This window comes from Pseudonaja textilis, chromosome 2, assembly GCF_049901715.1.
Source record: "Pseudonaja textilis isolate UNSWEBS1 chromosome 2, rPseTex1.2, whole genome shotgun sequence".
NCBI classification, from domain to species: domain Eukaryota; kingdom Metazoa; phylum Chordata; class Lepidosauria; order Squamata; family Elapidae; genus Pseudonaja; species Pseudonaja textilis.
The window spans coordinates 143,943,210-143,962,031 of NC_141991.1; the positions used below are offsets into that span (position 1 = coordinate 143,943,210).

General features: G+C 41.8%; 1 protein-coding gene across 1 annotated transcript in view; it reads left to right on the top strand.

The window, feature by feature from the left end:
* Positions 1-18,822, top strand: part of LOC113443275 (metabotropic glutamate receptor 6-like) — a 57,474-nt gene that overhangs the window by 22,893 nt on the left and 15,759 nt on the right. The window contains exons 2-7 of the mRNA XM_087925631.1: positions 689-1,224; positions 3,420-3,636; positions 8,236-8,371; positions 11,633-11,787; positions 14,642-14,782; positions 17,942-18,142. Coding sequence (XP_087781757.1) covers positions 730-1,224; positions 3,420-3,636; positions 8,236-8,371; positions 11,633-11,787; positions 14,642-14,782; positions 17,942-18,142 — 1,345 coding nt within the window. The 5' untranslated portion in view covers positions 689-729. The remainder of the gene's footprint in view (positions 1-688; positions 1,225-3,419; positions 3,637-8,235; positions 8,372-11,632; positions 11,788-14,641; positions 14,783-17,941; positions 18,143-18,822) is intronic.

Sequence of the window (18,822 nt, forward strand, 5' to 3'; positions counted from 1 at the left end):
ATTCTATCATAGCAATAGCACTTAAGACTTATATACCACTTCACAGTGCTTTATAGCCCTCTCTAAGTGGTTTACAGAGCCAGCATATTACCCTCAACAATCTGTGTCCTCATTTTACCGACCTGGGAAGGATGGAAGGCTGAGTCAACCTTGAGCTTTGTGAGGTTAGAAGTGCCAAATTGGAGGCAGCTGGCAGTCAGCAGAAATAGCCTGAGTACTGCATTCTAACCACTGCACCACCACAGCTCTTATGATCAAATTCTACCTGAACTTCTGGCTTGCTTGGAGATTAGGGCAAAAATATTCAGGTGCTCTGAGACGAAACTATAGGTGAATTTGATGCACTGCGAGTTTTGCTGGATTGTTTTGAGTGTCAGTTTTTGAACAAAGCCTTATTCACACATGGATTTTGATTTATTTATATATTACTTTGGCTTATACTCAACTACATTTCCCAAAAATAATGGAGTAGACTATAAGTGCACCTAAAGGAAGAACTTTTATATATCCTCATTTTAAATAGAAAACCTTTCCTGGGCATGCATGTGTCAGTGATTCTAAATGAAATATCCAGAGTGGGGGGTTTAACTTTTAACTTTTAATCTGTCTCAGAATAGCAATTCTTAGTCGGTACTGGAATGGGACTTGAACCCAACTCCATTCTATGTTTGCCTTCTTCTGTTTGTAGGCTGTAGCCATCCCAAGATCACAAGAAGACAGCAAGCCAACATGGAGTCTACTTACTTTCCTCTGTTTTGGTTCTTGTCACTATGGGCCTTGGGATCCATCCCAGGCTGGGTGCATAGCCAAGCAGCCACCCAGCCACATTCAATCAAGATAGAAGGAGACATCACTCTCGGAGGCCTGTTCCCTGTGCATTCCCGTGGCCCAGCTGGAGTACCTTGTGGGGAGGTGAAGAAGGAAAAGGGGATCCATCGGATGGAGGCCATGCTTTATGCTCTGGATCAGATCAACAGTGACCCTGATCTGCTTCCCAACATAACTTTGGGGGCCCGTATCCTGGATACCTGCTCTCGTGACACCTATGCCTTGGAACAGTCGTTGACTTTTGTCCAGGCACTGATTCAGAAGGACACTTCCGATGTGCGCTGCTCCAATGGGGAGCCCCCTATCATTGCCAAACCAGAGCGTGTGGTGGCTGTCATTGGGGCCTCTGCCAGCTCAGTCTCTATTATGGTGGCCAACGTCCTTCGCCTCTTTGCTGTAAGTAGAAGACAGGCCTTTCACATGACATCACTTGGGGGAAGGAGGTTGAACAGCAAAGAGACGATAGCAGCTATGCCTTCCTAGGGAAGATCTGGATTCCGGTCTCAGGAGATGGTATTTAAGATGGCACCCCTCCTTAAAGGGTGCATTTACCAAGTCAGTGCCTGTTTGGGAGGATACTGCCGGGCACACTCAACTGTAGTTATATAGAAAAAAATGAAGTGTAACATTCAAAGCATAAAAAAAATATCTGTAGGAAAAATAAATTATTTTCATCAATAAAGATAGAAAGAGCTGGGTAAGCTGAGCCTGGAGAACATAGAGGATATGATAGCATCATCCAGAACTAGAAAGGACCACGTAGTATAGTATTTCTCCATTGTGGAAATTTCCAGATGGGTTGGGCATTGTGACTTCCAAAATTCCCCAGTCAGCATAACCACTGCTGAAAATTCTGGGTCTTACACAAGATCGATTCCATTGGAACTATGGCGGGGGGGGGAACCTCCCTAAGACTAATTCAGCCATAGAGCCAACTCCCCAAAGACATGCTGCTGGTTTCCCCTTCATTGGATGAGTTCCAAGAGAAGCTAAATAGCTATCTATCTCTGGGATGTTTTAATTTGGATTGCTGCAGGGAGGAAAGAGTTAAATTCAGTCATTTCAAAGAGCCCTTCCAACTCAGAATGGCTACAACTTTATAATTAACAAGAAGTTTACTTAAATGATCTTAACAGTTAGCAATTGCTGACTATTAGCAATATTTGAGGCCAACTATTTTTTAAATGATTGGGTATCATCTGCCTTTCACTTCATTTACATTCTATTTGGCATGATGCATTTAAAAAGCATGCTGAGCATAAGAAATGCTTAGGAACCCAGCAACGGCTCAATAGTTTATAGCATCCTAAACGCATAAGGTGGTTTCATTTGAGCCCCGCTGTTTGCAGCAAGGAAGCTCTGCATACACACAAAAGCTTCCAGAGGAGATAAAACCTTGCGGAAGCCTTCGTGTCCAAGACTTTTCCCCACTGGGGAGCATCACATTATAGCCATGGAGACCAGAACTCTACTGAAGTTATGGAAGGGTAGGAGCTCAATGAGCTGCTCATTGTGGTTTTGGGTGGTTTGAGTGGTTTTACTCTACAAGCCAGCACATTGCCTGAATAGAGCTACTGCTAAAGATTGTGCTCAAACCAGTTGGCTTTGTCATCTTTTCTTTGTGCTCATATGCACACTTTTTAAATGCATCCTGCAGCTGGCCCTGAGGCTAACTCTGAAGTCCCCACCAAATGAAGTAAGGGAATGTTTACCAGAGAAGGGACATTTTACAGTACATCCTGGAATTATTTCTTTCTGGTGATATGTTGCATGCTATGCCTACAGGCTAACAATGATTTTTTTAAAAATACTTCTAATATTTTAAAAGTGATAGTATTTTTAATATTTCTTGGCCTTTAACATTTTGTGATTTAACTTTTGAACCCACTGCTGCTTTTTTTGTTAAGATATTGTGAATATGTATGTATGTATGTATGTATGTATGTATGTATGTATCTATCTATCTATCTATCTATCTATCTATCTATCTATCTATTTGTTTTTGTTTTAATGCAGGTAGTTTTAAATGTTTTGTTTAGTTTTGTTCTGTCTTTGTGATTGTTTTTGGAAATTTGTATTTTAACTTTTTGAATAAAATAAAATCTAAGCCAGAGAGGGAAAGAAAGAAAGAAAAAGAAAATAAGATATTGTGAAAATGGATCTAAGATATTTGTACAAGGAAAAAATTGTCACCTAGTTATGGTAATTACTTTGTGTTCGTGACTATTAATGGGAGCCATACTACATGCCATAAATCAGTCGACAAAGAAGCTTAAGCCTCACCCAGGTCATTACTACCCATCTCTTAAAAGCGTTTTGGCTTTGTAACAAAAAAGCTACCATTTAGCCTTAATATTGTGTCAGTACTGGGAGGATTGGCTAAAACACAATGGATTAAAATAAGAATAGGGAGGACACGATGTGAGCTCGGTGAGCCTTTGATGATGCAGTACAGAAATATATTTACAAAAGAAATAGGACTAAATGGATAAGGAAGGGCTGGAGAGGAAGATCCCTGGCATAAGTCAAGGTTGAAGGCTAAGGATAACAACACACCACTTCTAACCCATGATTTTCTTCCACTTCTGCAGATTCCCCAGATAAGCTATGCGTCCACAGCACCGGAGCTCAGTGACAATAACCGCTATGATTATTTCTCCCGCGTGGTGCCTCCTGACTCTTACCAAGCTCAAGCTATGGTAGACATTGTTAAAGCGCTAGGCTGGAATTATGTCTCCACCTTGGCCTCTGAGGGCAACTATGGCGAGAGTGGGGTCGATGCCTTTGTGCAGATTTCCCGGGAAGCCGGTAAGAGGTGCTGATCAATGTCTGAAACTGATGGATGGGAATCAGTAAAGCTGCTAATTCCCAGGAAAAACAGCCCAGGATCTTAGACAAATGAAAGCTGCTTCCTGTGGTTCCATATGCAGGGAAAGGCACTCTGCATGGGATCAGAGATTGGCAGCCTGAAAATGCAATGAAAAAGAAAAAGCTCCACACGTGAATCCTAGGCCAGGTCCTCATTGGAACAAATGAGCCTTTGATTGTGGAGTAGCTGTGCTGTAGATTGCTGCCAATGGAGGAGGCGAGGGCATAGACGGACATGTTGATGGTCCAGACATGATGGAATGTGAGAATATGGCAGCTCAACACAGCAAGTCACATGCAACATAAACCACTTCTTCCATATCTATTGTTCAATAGCTGGGCCACCCTCATCACATTTTAATCTAAAGTAAAATGGAGTTGGAGATTTGGGGTGCAGTGTGTCTTCTGCTATCTTAGCCTCTACGTCATTGCGTGAACTCAGAAATATGGTTATTGGACAAGTTATGGAGATACGGGCAGTTGAGTTTGGTTAACATGGGCTAGGATTTTGTATACGTGTGAACCTGACAAGTCTGTGAAATTTTGCTCTTTTCAGGCCCATGACTGATCTCTACTGACTGATATCAGTAGTAAATCACTTCCGTATTGTTACCAAAATATTTACAAGGGCATACAATATTAGTCATCAAGAGTCAAGGTTAATTCAAGGAAGATTCTATCTTTACCTCTTACGTACACAAGCCACTAATTTCTGAGAATTCCTCTTTTTCCCAAATTATTTTTAGGAATAAACTAGTGGTTTTCACACTTTCTGTTGGCAGCAAGTACTTTGTAGGCTTATTTGGTGTGCAGATCCTTTTCCTCCCCCCACAGTGAGTATAGTAGAAAATTTCAGGGATAAAAGCTAATACAATAGGACCTTGGTACTCAACTGCTTTGAAACTCATCGAATTTGGTACTCAACTCATTTTGACGTGAAAATTTTTCCCCGGTACACATTGTTTGTTTGGTGCCCAACTCTCAAGCAAGAATCTGTCGGTGTTGGCTACCTTGTGACTTACTACATTATTCCTTATGGGAAAAAATTGTTCAGTATTCATCATTTTTGATACTCATTGTACCTCCCAGAACCAATTAATGATGAGTACCAAAGTACCACTGTATAGTCTTCATGTGTTAGGTCTGTAATTTCCAAATTCCTAACCAGCAAGGCTGGGCTGCATGAGTATTCAGGAAATAGTAGTAGAATAGTCATTCACGGATAGCTTTCTGTTTGGTAGTATGTGCACTCTGAAATTCATGAGTTATGTACCCATACATCTTTCAGCTGCCTATTGAAGATACATCTTTTCACGCAGGCATTTCCTGCATGAATGTTGTCCAAAAGACGAGGGGATCAGTGATGGAATTCAATTTTATTTTACTACTGGTTCTGTGGGGGTGGCTTGGTGGGGGTGGCAGGGGAAGGATACTGTAAAATCTCCAGTCAGAGGTGGGATTTGCCGGTTCTCCGAACTACTCAAAATTTCCGCTACTGGTTCTGCAGAACTGGTCAGAACCTGCTGAATACCACCTCTGGAGGCGATATTGAAAAACACAAGCTGGCTGTTGTAACCTTGGGATCAAACATTCCATTCGAAATTGCTTTGAGATTTGCAATAATATGAAGTGGCATATTAGTAACAGGGGATCCCTGTATATACAGGGAATGCCTGGGTGAAAAGATAGATGTTCAATAGGAACTGAAAGATGTGTGAGTAGTACATACCTCATGAATTTCAGAGTGCAGGTGCTACAAGGAGAAAACTACCCATGAAGGACTGTAAGATGACACCTAGCAGTCCAGGCACATAGAGTAGATGTTCTACCTGTATTGGTTTGAGTTGTTTAGGTTGGGGAATTCTTTAGGTTGGGGAAAGGGGGCAGTTTTTATTCTGGTACCTGTCTCAGTAACTTAAATAGACTTTAGAAAGGAATATCATATTTTCCTTCTTGATAAGCTGGAAAAATCTGGTCTGGATGATTGACTACCAGATGGATTCAAGGTACAACAACCATCACCAACTTGTATCCTTTAGGGGTTTATGCCCACAGGGAGGATGCAATGGAATATTTCAAGGTTCTGTCCTGAGCCCACTAAGTTTTCATAAATGGCTTAGATGATGGAGTAGAAGGCATGTTTATAAAATATGTGGATGACACAAAGCTTATGGGGAAAGGGATTGCTAATATCTCTGAAGACAGACTCAAAATCTAAAAGGATCTTGATAAAAGTATTTTGATAAACAAGATCCAAAACAAGATCCAAATGTTGTTCAGCATTGGGTAATATTAGGATCTGCATTTAGGCAGGGAAAAAAAATATACAGGTACAGGATGGGTGGTGCCTGGCTTAGCAGTAGTGAGAAAGATTGGTGGGGGGGTTGTCATTGGTTGATAGGCTACAGATTAAGAATTAGTCAACAATGTGCTGCAGATACCAAAAAAGCCAATGCAGTTTTGGGCTGCATCAATGGAGGTCTAATGCAGGGGTGGGATTCAAGTTTTTTAACAACTGGTTTTGTGGGTATGGCTTAGTTGGTGGGTGTGGCTTGATGGTAATGTTATTGGCTGGTTGTGGCCAACTCAACATCACTCACATTGAGGCACAGTCTCCTTGCCTGGCGTCTCGTGACTGTGGGGATGCTGCAATAGTTGTAAGTGTGAAAAACGGTCATAAGTCACTTTTTTCAGTGCCATTGTAACTTTGAATGGTCACTCCACACAAGCAAAGTACCAGCAAAGGAGGGGAAAAAAAACTCCAGAGAAGTTCCAGAGACAGGAAGTCTAATCCTGCCAAGAATGTAATAAGAGTTAATGGAGAGGCAATTTCTGTAAGCAACACCAGAATGTTTCCTTCCTGCCTTCCTTACAGGATTAGGCCAGTAATTTCTTCTAACAACCGGTTCTCCGAACTCTTTAGAATGTTAACAACCGGTTCTAGCGAATAGGGGCGAACGTGTAGAATCCCACCCCTGGTCTAGTGTCAAAATCACACAAAGTGATAGCACCCCTCCATGCTGCACTGGTCAGACCACACCTGGAATGCTGTGTCCAGTTCTGATCACTGCAATACAAAAAAAGAGGTTGAGGACCTGGAAGGACTGTAGAGAAAAGCAACACAGGAAGTAAGGGGTTTAGAAGCAAAATTCTATGAAGAGGAGTTAAAGGAACTTGGTATGCTTAGCTTAAAGAAGAGAAGGCTAAGGGGAGACATGATAGCAGTCTTCCAATATAAGAAAGGATGTCACAAGGAAGAGAGAAGAGAGTTATTCTCTCTAGCACCTGAGACTAAGACAGGAACCAATGGGTAGAGCGTTATAGTAAGCAATCAAAACGTGAACTGAGGAAGAATTTCCTGACTGTGAGAGCTAAGCAGTGGAACAGCCTGCCTCCTGGAGCTGTTGATGCTCCCCCATTGAATGTTTTCAAGAAAAGACAGGTCAGCCATTTCTCCAAAATGGTATGAGATTCGCCTGCCCTGCATGGCAGGTTGGAGAGATCCACACCTTACTCTCTTTAAATCCCTTCCTCTCCTCCCAGAGCCCTCATTTTATCTCAGAATAAAGAAAAGCATGGGGGATATGTCAGACCCCATTTGCAATACTGTGTCCAGTTCTAGAGGCCTCACTTAAAAAAAGATATTGATAAGATTGAGCAAGTTCAGAAATAGGCAAGACAAATGGTGCATTGGAGAAATGGCATATGCACACCCTGGAAGATAGAAGGGAAGTGGAGGACATGACTGAAAACTTTAAATATATTAAAGGTGTGAATAAGGTTCCAGAAGGCAGTATTTTCCATATTAAGTAAAAATCAAGCACAGGACGGGGGCATAACCACAAACTGACAGGAGGGGATTTCAAAAGTAATGTTAGGAAGTATTACTTCACAGAAAAGAGTAGCGAAACTTGGGAACCAACTTCCAGCACAGATAGTTGGTCAATCATCGATTGCTGAGTTCAAAACATGCTTGGGATAAACACATGTCCAAATAAATAATAATAATAAATAATAATTAAAAAGAAAAAATAATAATAAGAAAAAATAATCATCAGGCAGATTTAATGGACCCCTAGGCCTTTTTCTGCAGTCAGTTTTCTCTGTTTCTATATATGGTGCATCTAATGTAGCTTAGACCACAAGAAGTTCTGAAAAGCTTCTAGTGAATATGAAGCTTTCCTGAACCCATTTTAAGAACTTTGGGCTGTGCACAGAAATACGAAACATCAGCAAAGTATCAGGCCAGAAAGACTGAGTAGTTCAAATAATCTTCTTTGGGACTGAAGAGCAGAATAGAAACAAAGGAAGGGGTCTTATTCCAGATCAGATAACTTGCCAATGTAGACCAGGGTTCTTTGTTACTCAAAGCAACAGTCAGCCTTTGGGACATCATGTCAGGCCCCATGAGACCTCACCACAATCTGCAACCAACTTCTTTTTAAAAAGATGTTGCACCTTCTGTATATAAGGCTGATGCTCAGCCACTAAACCAAGTTTTCCCAATCATTTCCTAAAGCTTTTTTTCCTACCTGACAGGTGGAGTGTGCATTGCCCAGTCCATCAAGATCCCACGAGAACCCAAGCCAGGAGAGTTTAACAAAATGATCAAGAGACTAATGGAGACTCCCAATGCCCGTGGCATCATCATTTTTGCCAACGAGGACGACATCAAGTAAATGTGCCATCTGCTTTTTTGTCTTTTGTACATTTGTGTTCTGCCTTCCTTCCAAGAGTTCCTCTGTTTCATCCTGACAACACCTAGTACAGTGAGTAAATCTGGTCCAAAATTATCAAGGGAACAGGATGACTAAATTATTTTCAGCTTAGTATGATGTGCAAATGAAAGCTATTCATGGAACGATTAAATTAAACTAAATTGAAAGTATGGCTTGTTTTTAAGCTTGCCTAGTTCAACTGATGTGCAAGTATGTGGTTTGTTTATGGTCCCTAGTTAGGTCTGGTTGGATTTTGTGGTCCATCCAAATCTCTAATCAATCCAGAGAGGTACACAATAGGAGCAGCTAAAAAGTAGTAAATTCGAATCAAGAATTAACTAAACAATGATTAATTCATCCATGAGTTTTACGCTAGATCAAAATACTATGATCAAAACACATCATGCAGGGAGTAGGCAATTTCAAATCCACATTTGGCCTACCAGCTCCTATTTTCTAACTCCCAGATCACAGCAGATCATTCTCTGAAATCTGTCAACAAAACCACTCATTTACAGCTGCATAATTTTCATAAAATATTAAATCTGTCTTTAACCTGTACTAGGTTTAACATATTCCCACAACCTTCTACACACCACCATCTCCCAATGTCTTTCCATCATTAAATATGTCTCTTGTTTCCCCCATAAATGTATTTTAAAAAAATGCTGGCCATTTCCAAAGCTAGGGATAAAAAGGTATCTATTTCTGGCTCAGCACAGCAGGTAATAGTATTTAGTCCTAGCCTAGCATCAGCTATATGGGGGCTTATAGCTGCAGTTCTGAATTCATTAGTTACACTTTCCCTGTGGTTGAGGTGCAGCAGTCTCCACTCAGTCTTGAGTTTGCAGAAGACTATTTCGGTATGAAAGTTGTTGTCCCCACTGAAGATCCCTACCCTGCTTTAGTGTTTTAGTTCCCAGTCATTGCCAGTCCCTTGGCTTTCCTATGTAAAGTTAGATAGCCTAAGACAGTGGCCCCCAACCTTTTTTGTCCCACGGCCCGGTACCGGCATCACAAAATGATCCACGGCCCAGTACCAGCATCAGCATGCACGACCAAGGCAAGGCGAGCTGAGCGACCGGCCAGCCAGCCATCCCCCACTTCTTCCCGCCATCTTCAACTCCTCCTTTGTACCTTTGTCGATGGGCTTTTGGGGCTCTTTCTTAATCTCCTCCTAACGTGAGACTCCATTGCCATCGGGATGGCTCTTTGTTCGAAGCCCCCCCCCCCGATGAAACTAAGGCACGAGGATTCCTTCAGTGCCCAAATGCCGCTTTCCAACTGACGACTAACAAGCTCACCCAAGCTCACCCGGAAGCACTTTCTCAAGCACCGTCGAAACAAGATGGCGGCGCCCACTTCTTTGCGGCCCAGTAAAAAATGATCCACAGACCGGTACCAGTCTGGGGCCCGGTGCTTGGGGACCACTGGCCTAAGAGATCATACAGATCTTTATTTATATTTATTTATTTATTTATTTATTTATGTCAATTGCTTACAAGATAATAGGTATAAGTGTTATGTCTCCCCCTTAATTGCAGGAGGGCAAAACGAAACAGGCAGTTCACAAACCAAAAAGCAGACCTTCCCAAAAGGACTGTGGAAGGGTTTCCAGTCCTTAGCAATAAATCCAAACTCTGTCCGGCAAACCTGACGTGGCTATAAATCCCAAAACCTCAAAGAGTTCTATCCGTGTGTTCACTCCCATAAATCACTTTGCTTCTGGCTAAGCTCGCCAGCCAAGCCGTTTCCTTATATCCACTATGAGGGTGTGTTAATCTCCTTAATTAGTCACTGGCTCGATGCCTCCTTCCTAATTGTGATTGACGCCTAAACTTACGTCTATTACGCACATCTAGCCAAGTTCTTTCCAAAGACTCCTCCCCACTAGAAAAGTCTCACAAGTGTTCCTGGTTAGCCATTCCCGGCTGTTGCTCAGCCAGAGGAGAAGAATCAGAGGAGGTCGAAGGTCCTGACAGCTCTATTAAATCAGGTTCATCCCTCCTAGTTACATCCAATTCCTCATCCTGACTACAATCCAAATCGCTCAACAGAGCCGGCTCATAATTTACTGCCATTTCCTCTTCGCTTGAGCTCACATCTGCCAACGGAACAGATTCCAACTCTGGAGTCACAACATATAAGTAAAAACATAGTTATGAATACATGGATACATATAAGAAAAATAAAAATAAAAGAAACAATAGTACAGAGATGGTAGGCACATTGGTGCACTTATGCACGCCCCCTACAGACCTCTTAGGAAAGGGGTGAGGAAATCTTGAGGCTTTCCTGGCATCAGTTGGAATAAGGAGCAAAACACTGGTATTGTCATGCCCCTGTCAGAATCTGATTCGGAGGAGGAGACCTAACAGCTGACAGGGAGTGAGAGTGTGGCTCCATTGGCTGTGAAGAAACTGGGGAAGGGCAAAGTCCGGCTGGGCAGAGCAGGGGAGAGGTAGAGCAAGAGAGAGGGAATTCAGAGAAAGACCCAGGCCCACCCCCTCTTCATCCTAGGACACGCAGGGAGGAATGGAGAAGGGAGCAACATGAGTTGCATGGCTTACTGGGGAGGAAAGGGCCCTGATTCTCTTCATTAGCTGCAGCTGGGAACACAGTGTTTAAAAAGGGAAGCTGCTGCAGCAAGGTGTTGGGAGCAAATTGTGAATTTATCTGGTATCGTCCTGGCTTATCTGTGTTCCTGGAGTCTTCCCAATTGTGTGAGTTTTGCCATGCTTTCAAGTCTGAAAGTCCCTATCCTGCTCTGTCAAGTTAATTACTGCAGCTCGGTTTGTTTGGATTTTTAGTTACTGTCTATATGTAGCTTGTTTTGGACTGAATTTTCTCCAGTTAAAGGCTGTTCCTAGGAGCGTTTTTCTCCAGCCAAAAGTAACCCGGACATTGGGGGCACAGTTGGAGATAATAAAGGGACTCTTCTTGCTTATTTGACTGTGTTGCCTTTGTGCCACACCCTGGGTAATCACAGGTATGGCTAACGTAGACTCAAGTCTATCTCATACAAGAGCTGGGGATAAGATGTCCATGCAACACAACATCATAGGGACTCAGCAAAAAAGCTGATTGACAAGACATGTTTTATCTTGCTTAAGGGGTTAGTCGTGAATACCTCTCATTTTTTCCTTTTTTCTTTTGGTCAAGTTTTTTATTTTATATTACATATACTTAACTCTCATTTTTTCATTGTACCCCTGCAGACGAGTTCTGGAAGCCGCCCGCTTTGCCAATCTGACAGGCCAGTTCCTCTGGGTAGGTTCCGACAGCTGGGGCTCCAAGATCTCCCCCATTCTGATGCAAGAGGAAGTGGCGGAAGGAGCAGTGACCATCTTACCCAAAAGAGCCTCGGTTGAAGGTAACAAAAGCTTAGAAGAGAGCAACAGTGTTCGGTTTGGGAGAATGGGAGAAACACAAACTGGCTGAGGTCACATGACACAGCTGGTCCACTCTGCCATGACTCTAAGATTCACTTTCCTTCCTGAGACCTAATTGAAAATGACCAGCATTGCCCTGGGCAAACTGGTGACAGATATCCCCCAGAATGAATGTCATTTCTGCATTTGTTATTCTCCTGAAAAGACAGGGTTGTCTTTTCTACCAACCTCCATCCTTTTTCTGTCTGTTTCATTACCCCTATATTACTGAATGCATGGAAAGTAAAACAATGGGTGACAGGGAACTCCTATTAACACCCATTTTGCAGGATCATCTATGTTGAACACTAGAGGAAAGTTTAACGACTAAGGATCAGAACCATAAAAATCACAGACACCAGTAGGTGGCAGAAAAGTAACTCTTGCTGCTGATGGCAAGTTAGAAATAGAGATCCTTATTTTTTAAAAAAATTATTTATTTATTCATTTAGTCAAGCAATTATAAGATTACAAGTATAAGTATAGACAGTTATGAGTACATGAAATTGATACATATAGGAAAAATAAAAAGAAACAATAGGACAGGGACGGTAGGCACGTTGGTGCACTTATGCACGCCCCCTACAGACCTCTTAGGAAAGGAGTGAGGTCAATAGTAGACAGTCTAAGGTTAACGTTTTTGGGGTTTGGGGAAGAAACCACAGAATCAGGTAGAATATTCCAGACATTGACCACTCTGTTGCTGAAGTCGTATTTCCTGCAATCAAGTTTGGTGCGGTTTACCTTGAGTTTGTATCTATCGTGTGCTCTTATGTTGTTATGATTTGGTGTGGTTTACCTTGAGTTTGTATTATCATGTGCTCTTATGTTGTTATGGTTGAAGCTGAAGTATTCATTGACAGGTAGGACATTGCAATATAGAATTTTATATACTATACTTGGATCTCACCGAAGGCGGCATAGTTCTAGGTTTTCTAGGTCTAGAATTTCAAGTCTGGTGGCATAAGGTATTCTGCAACGAGTAGAGGCATGGAGAACTCTTCTTGTGAAATATTTCTGGACTTTCTCTATTGTGTTAATATCAGATATGTAATGTGGGTTCCAGACTGAGGAGCTATATTTGAGTATTGGTCTAGCAAATGTTTTGTATGCCCTAGTTAGTAGTGTAGTATTACCAGAGAAAAAGCTACGTAGGATTAGGTTAACAACTCTTAACGCCTTTTTGGCTATGTAGTTACAGTGGGCTCTAGCACTTAGGCCATTAGAAATGAGTACTCCAAGGTCCCTTACAGAGTTTGGCTCATCAACAAGGTCTTGACTATTAAGCTTGTATTTTATTTTCTGAAATTGTTTTTGCCAACATGTAAGACGGAGCATTTATTTGTTGAGATTTGAAGTTAATCTCAGGGTACATGGACAGACTCAAGTACAGTTTTAACTGGGAAATTGTAAGCATCTTAGACTAAGCTAAATCTAAAACCACCAGGAATTTCTGGAAGCTTGGCATTCAAGCAAATCAGCCATCAACAGACACATAGAAATAAGCCACATTTATACACCATTGAAGAGAGACAATAAAAAGGTTAAGAAAGAAACAAAAAGACCAGAACACATCCTCTTCAGCAGCCTACACTCAGAGAAGTAGGGATGAACAGTAATCATGCAGAAAACAATACCCTAATTAAGGAACTATCAAGGAGAAAACCACATCAACAGCACTAGGAGGGCAAGCTACTGTAATTAAACAGGGAGCAAACCCCATACTCAGTAGCACTGAAGGTAATGAAACATCTACATTTAAGCAAACTACTACTACAAGCTCAGAGGATTCCATAATTAGAGCTTTGCTACCCAATATAATGGCCTTAACTTACATGTGTGAACTAGCCTTCTCAACAGCTTGCAGCCCAGATGCGGCAGTCCTAATTTAAACCAATGCTTATCTTCTTTCCTATGTTTGCATGACATGGCTATCCATGGGAGTTTAATTTAAAAGTGCCATGCTTGGTTTGTGTGAAACTAACCCTCTAGAACTCACAGCTGCCTCAGTTTAACAATGACACATATGTCCCAGTTGCCTATGTCGAGCCAACAAGTAAATATTTGGAAAATGTATCCTTAAATAATCATGTTCCCTATTCCTTCATTTCCTATTGAGCACAACTGCTTATTAATTCATTTTAAAAAGGCATTTCATTCTTAAGCACTGTTCTCTAAGAGCTTAGGTTGTGAATGCAGGAGGGTGTTAAAATGCATTATTGGCAACTACTCCATTTTAAAGTGACAGAGAAGTCATGATTTAATAGACATAGAGCAACTCTTCAGAGCTGGGAAGACCAATGAGTGGGAAGAGGCCCGTCTCCCTCTATTCTGGCCCCCGACAGATACTTGTGCTTGGGGATTTCAATCTGCTAATGACTGAGACTCTAAAGACTTTGTTAATGTCTCTAAAATAAAAGGATAAATTATGGTGACAAAATGTAACAGAGAATAGCGCTCTCTCAAGGGAAAGAATTCTGAAAGGTAAAGTTTGACTGGCGGGAATGAGTAATGTTGCGTTCTACTGAAGTTTCTACTTGACATATTAAAAACCACCATCTCTCTCTATCCAAGTACTCGATGACTGGATGCTGACACACATTTACACACATATGGCATGAGAATGAACCAGCACAGCAAAGTTGCTCTTACAACTTACAACATACAAATTGAGAGATGAAATGGCTGATCATGATTCAACTACCTCAAAAAAAGTTGATGGTTCTTTGGAAAAAAAATAAAAGCCTGCAAAGCCATGACACCCCCTCCTCCTCCTTCTCCTTGTTCTCTTTCCAGGTTTTGACCAATACTTCACCACCCGTTCCTTGGAGAACAATCGGCGCAACATCTGGTTTGCTGAATTCTGGGAGGAAGACTTCAGATGTAAACTAACCCGCCCAGGGTTCCAATATGATGAAGGGAACCGCAAATGTACTGGTAGGGTTACTCCTGATGTGTAGAGCTAGGGAGGGAAGGAGGAAGGAGTAAAGCAAGGAGAGTTAATACAGAGAATAACTGCTCCAATGAATGATTCCTCAATTGCACCCTAATCCCTGTTTTTGAGGTGCTTGTGGTAGAAAACATCGCACAGCTTCAAGGCCTAGGCCAGGGGTCCACAAACTTGGCAACTTTAAGACTTGTGGACTTCAACTCCCAGAATTCCTCAGCCAGCATAGTTGGCTGGAGAATTCTAGGAGTTGAAGTCCACAAGTCTTAAAGTTGCCAAGTTTGGAGGTCTCTGGCCTAGGCTGTTGTTCAACTCCACAGATATTAGACTTCTCTCCCTCCCTCCCTCCCTCTCTCTCTCTCTCTCTCTCCTCCTGCTCCCATCCCCCACCCCCCACCCCGTGACAGAAAGCAAGCAAGGAGTCCTTGCCTCCTCTTCAGGCACTGTTTTTTCCTGGAAAATGTCCAATTCAGCCTGCTTTTCTATGCTGTTTTTAGTTGGCCCTCTGACTTCTCCAGTCAGAATCCATCTGTCCCCCTTGATCTCAAGCCCACTTCCAAAGGTCCCCAATACTTCCCACATCCTCTTCTCTTCCACCAAATTGCTGGCTATTAAAGGAGTGTGTTGAAGGGGCATGGCACATGTTGCCAAAACAACAACAACAGCAACAATAATAATAACAACAAAAGTTGGCCAAAACAATTATGTTTAGCCTCCCTCTCTCAGCAACTGAGAAATTATCTGTCACTACACAAATTGTTCAAGGAAGCAGACAGGCAAGATTAAAACACTGCAACTGTTTTGGGAAGAAATCCATCAAAAGTCAGGAGCTGGCAAGAAAAAAAGAAAGACCTGCCAATCTGGTTTAGCATCAGTGTCCCAAAGAATGGGATATGAAGAAGGAGGTTTCCATGTTTTCATAGACAGCCTCGTGAATAGTTATTATTCTTTACATGAACTAAGGAAATGTCTGTTTACAACTAAAAGCTTAGACATCCAGAAATACAACTTTCACATCATACGTTGTCTTGATCATGACATGTAACCCGACCTCCGTTCCCATGTACACAGTTTGTACTGGCAAATGAAATCTTCTCCTTTGATGTTGCCCTTGTCTCGTCCCCAAGTCATGTGTACGAGAGCTTTAAGTCCTGATTAGCTGCACCTGTGTGAAAGCAGATTTCCCCTCACTCTCACATACATCCTCAAGGTGTATAACATTTGTCATCATTACTTGAATGCAAGTGTAGGTAAAAAAAATCTAAGGTTGTGTTTTGGCAGTGTTGGAAGTGTTCAAATGCCTTAGTATACTCGACTTATGATCACAATTGAGCCCCAAATTTCTGTTGCCAAGCGAGAGTTGTTACATGGGTTTTACCCCATTTTTTGACCTTGCTTGCCACAAGTGGTTAACAGTTGTTTAAGTTAGTAACACGGTTGATAAAGTGAATCTGGTTCCTCCTTGACTTTTCTTGTCAGAAGGTCGGAAAAAGTGATCATATGACCCTGGGACAATGCAACCGTCATAAATATGAGTCAGTTGCCAAGCGTCGGAATTTTGATCACATGACCATGGGGATGATGCAATGGTCATACATGTGAAAATCAATCATAAGCCACTTTCTTTAGTGCCATTGTAACTTTGAACAGTCACTAAATGAATTGTTGTAAGTTGAGGACTACCTGTATAAAAAGCATAGGGGGTGGAGAGAGAGAGAATCTCTGTCACGCTTTCAAGATTCAGGTCAACCCTTTGAAATAGAACAAGTCAGGAAAATAAACATCACAAGAACTACTGGAACTCTGTTATTACAATATAAGATATGATAACAGAACATTGAAAGTCTAACATATTTTTCTCTCTTCCCTTTTATACCAAAGAGAATCAGGATAAGGCAATCCTGAGTTTATTCCTCTCCCCACATGTATCTATCTGACTCAAACTGATGTTGACATAAGAATTTTTGAATCTCTTTTTAAGCCCATCTCCATATTTTTCCATATTGGAGCCTCAGTGGCTCAGTGGTTAGAAATGCAGTACTGCAAACTACCCCTACTGCAATTTGGCAGATTAAATCCCACCAGGCTCAAGGTTGACTCAGCCTTCCATCCTTCCGAGGTGGGTAAAATGAGGACCCAAATTGTTGAGGTCAATATGCTGACTCTGTAAACTGTTTTGAGAGGACTATAAAGCACTATAAAGCAGTATATAAGTCTAAGTGCTATTGCTATATTGAGTTGTGCTTCACTGTTTTAGCCTTGTAGTTTTCAATTTGTTTTATCTCTTTAATGCGGGGGGGGTATTGACAGTGGCGCCCCATAATCAGCCATCTAGCCTAATTTCTTATTCTGGGCTGGGTATACATTCATTTGCATAATATAAAGAATAGAAAAATTGACTAGCGTGATCAATTCTGTTCTACTTCAGAATGGAGAAATGCACAGAATATTTTGCTTATAGTAAATGAAATGGCATTAAACCTCCCCCCCTTCTAAGTAGCATTGTTAATACATCTGAGAACAGGCGATGCAATATAATTTATGAAAGGAAATGACTATGCTACCCAGATATGAATCATTATTTGGGTAGCTATTTTTTTTGGAAAACAAAAGTTGGCATGTTTGAGATAAGGTATATAAGGCTCTGATGAGACATCATGGTTCTGATAACCAAATTATCACAGCTAGCAAAAAGAAAAGAACATCTAAAAGGCCAGGGAAATTAAAAGAAGAATCTTGCATCTCAAGAAGAAAAAGGCAGAGCAAGAGATTGCTGACTCTCTTGCTCGGGGGAAGAAATAACAATAGCACTTAGACTTATATACTGCTTTATAGTGCTTTATAGCCCTCTCTAAGTGGCTTACAATGTCAGCATATTGCTCCCAACAAATTGTTTCCTCATTTTACCGACCACGGAAGGATGGAAGGCTGAGTCAAGCTCAAGCCTGTCAGAATCAAACTCTAGACTGTGAGCAGAGTTAGCCTGCAATACTGCATTCTAACCAGTGCTCCACCACGGCTGAATTCTAGAAGGAAGACACTAGACTAGAATCAAAGGAAAAGCTTTCACAGCACCAAGGAGTATTTTAATATGAGTGGGTATTTAGAATTGCCAGTGGTTTGATTCAATTTTTTCCCCCATTCTTCAGGAGATGAACGAATTGGGCGAGAATCTACTTACGAGCAGGAGGGAAAGGTGCAGTTTGTGATTGACGCTGTCTATGCCATGGCCCATGCATTGCACAACATGCACATGGAGCTCTGTTCAGGCCAAATCGGGGTGTGTGACAAGATGGATCCCATTGATGGGCGAACTCTGCTGCACTACATTCTGGGGGTCAACTTCAATGGTGAGATTGACAAAGAACCCCCTTTTCAGCCAAGACACTGGGTTGTATGCTCTGTGTTATCTGTGGCATTCTACATTTGCACACAAGGAGAACTGAGCAAAGTTTGAGAGCAAGGAAGGGCTGTGATCATGAACTGGCAGGCAAGTACAAGTTTGCAGCAATCAGGGCAGGAAGGAATGAGAAAGCTTACACCAGATTCTACAGCTTTAGGTCACAAACAAGGGGAAGCTGCATGCTAAGATGCAAACCAACAGCTCCTGGTCAATGTATTTGTCATGCACATTTTGCAGGCATGTCATACTTGATATGTCTTATCCTTGCCAATACAGGATGTATCCATCTTCTAGAGAGACAGAGAGGTGGAGAAAACTCATCTAGGGTTTTCTCTATCCATCAATGCTTCCAGAAGGAAACAGTCTTTAAAAGGTTTCACAGGCTTAGACCCTAAGCCTCTTGTGTCTCATACCACAATAGCAAACCCAAGTTTTCACAACAGCAAACCAAACACCTCTGAGACCCTCTAAGTAGATGACCTATCACATCTGACCTTGGAGGTTGCTTGCAACTCTTCTTCCCACTAGCCTTTGTTGGCCAGTGCCCAGGGGTGGGATCTGACTGGTGTAACTACCGGTTCAGTGATTTTACATTTTGCGCGCTCATGTGTATATCGTATGTGTATA